The following is a 9387-nucleotide window of genomic DNA, read 5'->3' as shown; positions in this document are numbered from 1 at the left end:
GCAGTTGGTCCAAATGGGAAACATCTAATTAAGGGGGAATTATTGCACTCTGGGGATTTTACTGATTTTCTGATATGTGACACGTGCCAATTGAATAATCTGCATGACAAGGCACTAAATGTCTATCTATAGATACAGTATCTACCACTTCATCAATCAAGCTATAATAAAAATAGACAACGCGTCAATGTCTGAATTGTTTTTACTCGTGAAGTGAAGGCAAATAGGTCCATATTCTGTATGTGCATATGTATAAAAACCCTTTTTTTGCATGTGTGCTAATCTCAAATTGCAAGATTAAATCAAAATTCAAGATTAATATTGAAAGTGTGCAAACAAGATGTGATCTACGGTCCATCAAACACTCAACTCAGAGTGCTTCTACCAATTTTTTGAAAATTGTGGGGGAATTAATGAGTTTGAGAAACATTGGGCAGATTTATTGATTGGCACTGGGTTGACTTATCGGCACTGTATCATTATCAGTCTTGTCTTTACCAAAGAAACACTTTCTCACTGTACTCTTGCTACCTCTGACTGTTTAATGTGTGGACTCGTAAGAAGGGTTTACTTAAATTTTATGCTTTACAAAGACCGATCGGTGGCAGGCCTTTAAACATAACCTAATAGTTAGTTATTATCAGAATAGTGAGAAACTACTGTGCTACTGTCTTATATTTTTAGCCACTATCCTCTGATTTATTGCAGCCTGCCTTTATAACAGGATTTGTCCTAGTAGTTATTCAGATTTTAAATACTCCATTGCTTCCTTATCATTGAGATTTCATGGACAGAATAATATCACTTATGTTACAAACACCTACAGTGGACACTGAGTCCATTTATATAAACCCATGCCTCTGGGCTGTGAACTTTTCTTCAAGGGCATGGAGCAAACTCCAGTGCGCCTGCGCCGTGCGAGTGCTCCCGGAAGTACATCCACGCACGTGCAGTACAGCGTTTGACAACCTTGAAAAGACTACAAAACAGCTAGCTGGTAGCTTATGGTTCACAACAAACCGCTCCAGTGATGCCTGTGACAAGACTACTGTGAGTGTCCGGTCTTTTCTTTTCATTTTCTAGGCGTAAATACCCCCCAAAAGACGCCTCAACTCGAGACTGTAGCTTTGTTATTCCGCTTTTCTGGTGATTTGGGAAGCTAGCAAACACAGCTAACGTTAGCACGTATCCGCCTCTTGGTTACCCAGCATGTGTGAATGTAGCCTTTGGCAAACGTTGTGTTCACTTATTATACACTTCTGTCTGTGCGCATTGTTAGTGTTCAGCTCTAAAACTCACTCTTAAATGGTGTTACACGACACGAACATAGCCAGCGTTGGCTAGCTATGCTACAAACAAACTGCCGTTAACGTGCAGCTAGTGTCGTAGTGCAGTAACTATGTACGTTGCTATGACAGGTTGTAGCCGTTAGTGATCTGTAGATAGTGAAGTAACTCACCTGTGTCTGTAAACATACACTGCATGAGGACAAATCCATTGTTTTTAAGGAATTCAACCAAGCTCTAAGGATAAAGTTTGTCATAAGCTGTGCAGATTTTAGACTGTATCGCTACACATACCAATAATGTTTTATCCCCCATGCTGTGTCAACATTAACACCTATTTGTCAATGATCTTTTGCAATACCTTGAAGTCTTTGGCAATGGTATAAGACACTTGCTTAGGGTCATAGGATAATTCCAGGTTAATGCAACTTTGCTCATATCTGGGAACAGATAACCACCATCACTGCAGTGAAGTATGACAGGGCAAAAAAATAAATAAATGCAGATCAGAGAAGTTATGAACATGCAAACAATGGACCCATGTAATCTGATTTAAGTCAAAAGGTTCTGATGAACTCTGTTCCCTTCCTGTCCGGCACTGAAAGCACATGGACACGTTTTTGTCTAGCTGGTGATTAAAGCTCAATCAGTAGGACTGACAGACTGACCACAGACTTGTGGTCTGGCTTGGGTAATTTACAATTATTAAATTCCAGTGTTTTTATTACGCAGCTCTCTTTTGAAACAGAGATTTTTCTTTCCTATCCTTGCCTTTATCAACTTGTCAACACAACTTGTGCGGCTTTAATATCTTCCGAATTGTCAGTGTGATTGTAGGAAACATTACAGGGTTTCAGAGATTGATACTGTTGATGACAACTGTTCACCTCTCCTCTCAGATACCCGCTCTACCAGCTGGGTAACCCTCAGCTGAGGATCTTCAGACCCAACTGGTTCCTGACGCTGGTGAGACCGGGGAAAGAGCAGCCTCCTGACACTGCCCAGTTTCGCATCCCAATGGAGTAAGTTTTTGCATACAAATCTTCCCTTTACCAATTTCCTTAGATCAGTGTTTTTCAGTCCTGTCCCCTGCCCTGCATGTATGAGATGTTTCCCTGCTTTAACACACCTGATTCAAATGATGAGCTCATCATCAAGCTCTGCTGAAGCCTGATAATACATTTTCTTGTTTGTTACATATAGTACTATTCTATTAGTGGTTGTATAGTACATACTGGAGATGTGGAATAAAGTAAAGGCTTATCTGTCGATGTACATGTATAGAAGAGCGTATGAATAATCTCATAATTGGATTGCCTGGTCGATGCTCAATCCTACCTTTTTTAAATTGGTTCTAAGTTTAGCACTTAGCAACTATCAGCTTTTAATAACCTCTGTTATTAATTTTCGGTGTACAGTTTTTTTCCGACACACTTAAACCCCACACTTCATATCTAATGATAATGTCCGTTGTTATTAGTTATTACCTGTTGCAAAGTTCTGACTTGTTGTATATGATAAAATACCATTTTATGTCAATGGACAATTTCATTATAGTTTCCTTGTCACAGTGTCTTTCTCCAGCCTCCATAGAGCCATACATTACATACTACAGTACATCTACACTTCTAACTTGCTACTGGCCACAATAGCAGCTCCTTTTATTTTGAAACCTATGAATAGTTCCAAAGTTGAATTTGTGTCTGTGTCAACTCTTACATCATAAATTATTTATAATGCTCCTTAAGAGTAAAAATATAATAATGCTAAGCTGTAAATTTTACTTTTATAAAACTACAAAATGAGTTATTTTGTTTGGCCTTAATGTTATATTCGGTAATTACTTTTGTCAGACTATAGTAGTAGTTTAGTAACATTCAGAAGTGTTATATAATGAACATATGTTTCACATTTCAGTCTGCAATGACTTGTTTTTACTGGCAATGCAACAGCATTTCTGGACCAGTATTATGCAGCTGGAGTTGCGAAAAATGGCCTCCAGGTGGCGTCACAGCCTCATGAACAAAAATCTCCGTCCTCAACAGTATTGAGAGTTCATATCACCTTATGGCTGTCTTTAATGAGCTCGGTTGCAGTGATGACTTGTGAAAGTCTGACAGTCAGTGGGGTGGGAGCTGAGGTCTTTGCAGTGGAGGTGCTTGTAGACAGCAAGACGTCAAACACTAATCACCTAGAGGAGCCAATACTGATGCATACCCCAATAAGGAAAGTCAATTGTTCTTGATTAAAAATGTGTGTCCAATGGAGTATGCTATATATAACACAACTTTACTGCATCCTAATCTTGCCATGTTGTTTTTTGTCTCACGACGAGTCAATATGATGAGTTTGGACAACATATATTCTGTCATAAAACGCAACAGGAGGTCCTCACCACTCAGCACTTAAAAGCGATGAGCTGATTTTGCCAAGCTCCGCAAGCCAAGGTCACTGAGGTTAGCAGTGCTCCTCAGGCGATGAGAGGGCCAGAACCCACACTCGGGAGAAAAATTGAAGTTTGATGCGGATCATCTATGTGTCTCTGGTGGGGTTTAGACCATAATCTGTTCATCCAGGTGCCTGGCCTCCCACTCTGATTTTTGCCTCTTCTCTGCCAAACTCCTAGGGTGCTTATGTAATTGTGTGTGTGTGTGTGTGTGTGTCTCTGTGCACGTTTGTCAGTGTGGGCGAGTCAGTTTGTGAGAATGGTGTGTGTCTTTGTGTATATATGCACAAAAGTGGGTAAGTGCAGGGTGCGTGTGTGTTTATAAGGGTGTGTAAGGTTTTTTTTTTTTTCTTGGAGTCTTTGATGCCTGGGAGAGGTGCATGGCTGATTGATATGCTGCTGGGCCTCAGTATGCTCTTGAAACACTGTTATTTTTTTTTTTAACTTTTCATACGCACCATGTAGTAACTGGACACACATTGAGAAACAGTGACACGAACCAAATATCACACCAACTGTCATCTTTATCGATGAATCTGCGTAATCACGGCAGTGAAAGCTGACGTAGTTATGACCCTCGAGGGTAGGCGGTGTTAGCCTGGGTAAGTTGTGGTGCCAAACAGCTGTTAATGAGAAGTGGTCATGTTGGCGTTCTCAGGGCAATAACACAAGGTGGCCTTTATCTCAGTGACACCTGGGAGCTAGATATCAGTGATTGTCTGTTTTGTTCTCTATCGCTTTTCACTTGTGTTCCTGCTTGTTTGCTGTATCGCTCGCTCGCTATGATCTGCGCATGTCTTTCTCTGTCCTCTCCCTCCGTCCCACCCTGGACTCTGTTGTTTATTGTGCTTTTATTAAACGCTTTGCAACGCGTCCAAAACCAATCCCTCTTTGGCACTTGTTGTTTGAGACACCTGGCCCGTGTTCGTGTAATTCTCTTTCTACCTGCTGGAGGGAAGTATTTGTTTGTCTTTTTGATTGTTCTCAAACCTTTTGTGCTATGTTAGTATTTCCTCTCTGCTCCAGAAGGAACATCATCAAATTTCTAGGTTGACACCCACACACACACACACACACACACACCTCTTGGGCCTCACCTGGCATGGCTAGAGGCCAGCGCTGAGACACACACACACACACACACACACACACACACACACACACACACACACACACACACACACACACACACACACACACACACACACAAAGAAAAGAGATCACAATGCTGAACTTTGTTTTCACTACCACTCAGTCACATTTCATGCTACGATGCTGTCTAATAACTATGAAACCAGACCATGCTGCTGTCTCGCTCTAGACATGGGCATAATGTTACACAACATCTCACATTATCTTTCCACTTCGAATACTCTTCAGTACCTTTTGGATCAAACAATGGTTTGATCGCCATGGCAATCACTCTGGTTATGTTCGCCTGATCCACTTCATAAACACATGGCTGAAGTTGGAAACTGGGTTATTTTTCACGCTAATTAACCTCAGTTTATGTCATCCGAAGTCATTTAGCGAGCCTGTAGAGGAGTGCAGCTAGCTGTGGAGTCTTTACTGACCTGTCTCTCCGTAAGGAGTTTAATGACTCCTGGTGACCTGTTCTTTGATCTATTTCTGTTCTATTGTCAGACCAAAAACCTGAACAATAAATCTAATCCTTCACACGCTGCTCTTATACTCTCAACTTCTCAACTGTCTCTTCTCTCCCTAAGTCTCAGGTTCCTCAATGGCTTTCCCTCTAAACAAAGTCTGCTATTATGATCTTGATACTTAGTGTTGAGCAACTTCTGTGCATGTATTGTCTGTTTAGATGGGAGGGTTAAAGTAGTGAGTGTGCGTATCTCGACTCAAACCTGACAATGGGGCAGACTTACAATGAGGAGCGGCTTTCTTTTGCCTTTCATCTGCACAGAAAACAACTCTCCTGTTTCATTCTCACCACTAAGCCGCTCTGACACAATGTACTTTGATGTTGTGCTCTGTGTGTGTGTGTGTGTACGGACTGTTTAGTGTACCTTGGATGTTTACCCTACAGTGTGTGTAATGAAGGTTACACAAAATAAAGTCTAAGAGGCTTATAAGAACATACGTTAATGTGTCAGAGAGACAGTTCAACAAACTTGTTGTATGTTCTCTCCCACATGACACAAACCATTTTGTGCTGTTTGCTTGCTAGCTTTTTAATGGTATAGGGCTCAGAAATCGATGACTGTCAGCCATCGGTGATGGACGATGGCATCGTCTATCAGCCTAACCCTACTATCTGGATAACAAACCATTTAAAATAACCAGGTGCCTTTGCGTTTACACCTTGTAATTTTATTGCATTTTCTTTAAATCTTCATTGAGATTGGATCTCTAACTTTCAGACCAAACCTGTCATCACTTATTCCTTTGTTTGAAAAGTCACTCTGTGACTTGATACATTTTATGCAATGTTTACAGCAAATCAGCTGCACCAATGGGTGCAACATACTTCCCACCCGTCATTTTTCACGCAGTTCGGTAAAATAACGTGTTTTTTGTCACAGTCGTGGCACAGAATACACGTATAATCAGTGATTAGAGGCGTGTTGCTTTCAGTTCTCTCACTCGCTCGCTCAAAATTTTAACAACTCTATCCTCTGATAGCTAAAACAAATATTTATATCAATGTTATGTTTCCTACAGATGCCAGCAAGTTGTACAGATTGCATTTACATATAGCTATAGCTATATAAGATTCAAACACAATGTGAGCCTACCTCCAGATGTGGTCAGGCAGATCCAATCACGTTCCATTCATGAGATTTAAGGGTCTGCCCGTGTACACTGCTCCTCTGCTGTTTTCCACTTGTACCATGAAATCATTTGAAAGTACTAGCTGATGCAAGAGCAATTCAGACAGCGAATTCTGTCAACAAATTAACATCAGTGTCAGCTTTAATAGGAGCTTGGCAACCATCATTTTTGTAAATGTTTTTTCAGGACAACATAAGGCAACTTACATACAGGAAAAAGAAGGCACATAGTTGATGATGTGTTGAAGGATTGAGGTTCCTCCAAACTGCAGTAAGTGCCTGTCGCTTGCAACTCTGCATCACTTCTATGTGTGGCTGCTCCTCTTCTTTTCCATTCCCTTGTAATGCTTCAAGTTGATCTGCCAACCAAAAAGGCACCATAAAAAGCCCAAATGTAGATGCAGCCCAGTTTCTATCAAACAAGGAGCCACATTAAAAGCTTTCCAGCGGTTTGCCAAGTCAAGTTGCTAAAACAAGCAGCCTTTCCAAGGAGGATTCATGGTAGCCACAAGAAGCATGATGGTCAGTGAATCATTCCTATACAAAGTAAAGTTCATCTTAGAACAAGAAGGACATGACAACAGCAACACCCCCATTCCTTGGATCAAATGTTGTTGTAGCGATTACTAATTTACAAGCAGTGTGGCACAGCGTTCAGTTTACCCAGTGGAGTACACACACCATTTTTGAAACATGACTCACCATGATGACCACTAAACCAACACAAAGATGAAAATAAACTACCAGATAAACATAGTTTTTCACATAACATTTATTCAATGCCCCACATTCCTGCCGCTAAACCAACTGCTTGTTGTTAACCTGATAAAAGGGGATACATCTGTATGTCTGCTGTGTGAAAATATGCCATTCTGGGCCAAACCTGCAGGTGGCAGCAAAACACTGGGCACAGCAACAGCACTAACGTGGTATTACACAGGATTTCCACCAGAAAAGCTTTTGGGCCCGGAGGCCAAGTGTCATTTTTGGGGGGTCATGGTTGGAGAAGCGGCTGGTCACTAAAATGAGAATTGCTGGTCTACCTTTAAGTTCTGTCCACCTTGAGTGAGCATAGGCCAAAGAAGTTGTCGCTAGCTCTGGGGTTAATCAGCAGGTCCTGAGGAGTTGTAGCATATTGCTACATGCAGGATTTATAGCAAATTTTAGTTTTAAAAACACATCTTAAGAATACGTTTTAAAGCACAAACCCTGCCCCTAACTAACTAACTAGCCAAACAAATTCATCGGTTGAGGATGCTGCTATACATATTGCTGAGTCGTCTGCATACATAGATATTTAACAATATCTTGATTTTTCATTGCAAAAAAAAAATCTATCTCATTGAAAGCTGTACCCACGATATTGTACTCTGCATGAGTTGGTCTTTTGAGTCAAAGTGGTACATGTTGAGTAAAAATACTTTATAAACATTCTTATGAAATACTTGATAAGTATAGCTATACTTAGTACTTCAATATGTAATCATATTCCTAACTGAGGAAAGGAGGCAGAGGTTTTTTTTTAGCACCAGTAAATGGACGAGTGACTTGCAGTCTCTAAGCTCTCTGAATACAATCATTATCCTTATTGTCAAAGACTGTCAAAACTGTCTCAGCCCTGTCTTGCATTTTTCCAAATGTGCCCTTTCACCTACTTCTTTCATATACTTTTGGGGCACAGGTGTAAATGGGCCGTCTAAAACTACTGGAACTGGAACTGATACTCACAATTTTCTTGGCACAGTGCGAGTCAGCCCACATTTGAGAATAGTAAATATCCAGGAGCGTAGATTCATTGCAGAGAAAGCATTTGAGAGCAGCTGACAGAGGTGTGTGTCTTAATCTGCAGATGGATGAATCTGCTATGTTATCACTACGAAACAACTATGTCACAAGTTTACCCTGTTTCTTCATCCGTGCCTGCATCCCTTCAGAGACCTGTTTGTTTTAGCACCACTTGATACCAAATTTAGGTCTTATGTCTGTCTTCTTCACCTCCCAGTGAACAACTCAGAACAATATAACTTCTTCGATTGTTTTCTGACAGTAATGCCAGTGTGCCTGTTTAAAAAAACTGCTCGGCAACAACGGACCATAATTGAACCTTATCCATCGTCTGCGTCATCCGATGCCCTTCTAGGTTTTGTGTTTGGAGTTCTTTCATCATCTTGGGTGAGGAATCTTTGTAGCATGTGTGTTTGCGTATAAATATATACCAGTTGCTGAGGAACGATGCCTTTAGCCTTGGCAGTTGCTGAAGACAGGTTTTCATTCTTCCTGTGAGGCAGAAGTGTGAAAGGTTAGCTTGTGGAGTCAGATGGGTGTTTATACTGGGATGATGATCAGATGCTGCCTGCATCACTATTGGAGACACCACGCCCTTTGTCTAAGTTTAGCCTTGTTTATGTACAAGCTTAACTTGACATTTTCTCCTCAGCTTTCAGCCCAAGGCTTTATCTTAGAATGGATTCCAGTTTGTAGCTGAAATGGGAGTCATTATCGATTCAGGTCAGAGGAAAAAACGGCTATCTAATGTAACTACTGTAAATCTAGTTTTCAGTTTTTGTGTGTGGATCCATACATAGTAAATCTATATATACATACATACCTATGAATTACATATATAAACTATATACATCCTGTATATAAATTCAATTTCATACTTGCATACGTAGACTAGAGGTGTCACAATTCTCCAAATCCTCCATTCAATTTGATTTTTGTTTTTAAGGTCACGATTCGATGCTCAATCTTTTTTTTTTTTTTTTTTGTTTTAGCACAGATGGCTATACCATTTTTGGACTAGTCTAGTCTACGATGATTGGTTTAATGCCATGATTATTTCAAAAAATGGTCTACA

The 9387-nt window shown here is 40.5% G+C and overlaps 1 protein-coding gene across 1 annotated transcript in view; it reads left to right on the top strand.

Annotated features, from left to right (window-relative positions):
• Positions 1–919: 919 nt before the first annotated feature.
• The window catches only part of mrpl23 (mitochondrial ribosomal protein L23), a 35301-nt gene continuing 26833 nt past the window's right edge, over positions 920–9387 (top strand). Inside the window, exons 1-2 of the mRNA XM_084364123.1 lie at positions 920–1050; positions 2186–2308. Of these exons, the coding sequence (XP_084220249.1) occupies positions 1031–1050; positions 2186–2308 (143 nt within the window). The 5' untranslated portion in view covers positions 920–1030. The remainder of the gene's footprint in view (positions 1051–2185; positions 2309–9387) is intronic.

The sequence above is a fragment of the Pagrus pagrus genome, assembly GCF_965226575.1.
Source record: "Pagrus pagrus genome assembly, chromosome: 10".
Taxonomy (NCBI): domain Eukaryota; kingdom Metazoa; phylum Chordata; class Actinopteri; order Spariformes; family Sparidae; genus Pagrus; species Pagrus pagrus.
This window is presented reverse-complemented; position numbering and strand designations above follow the sequence as displayed.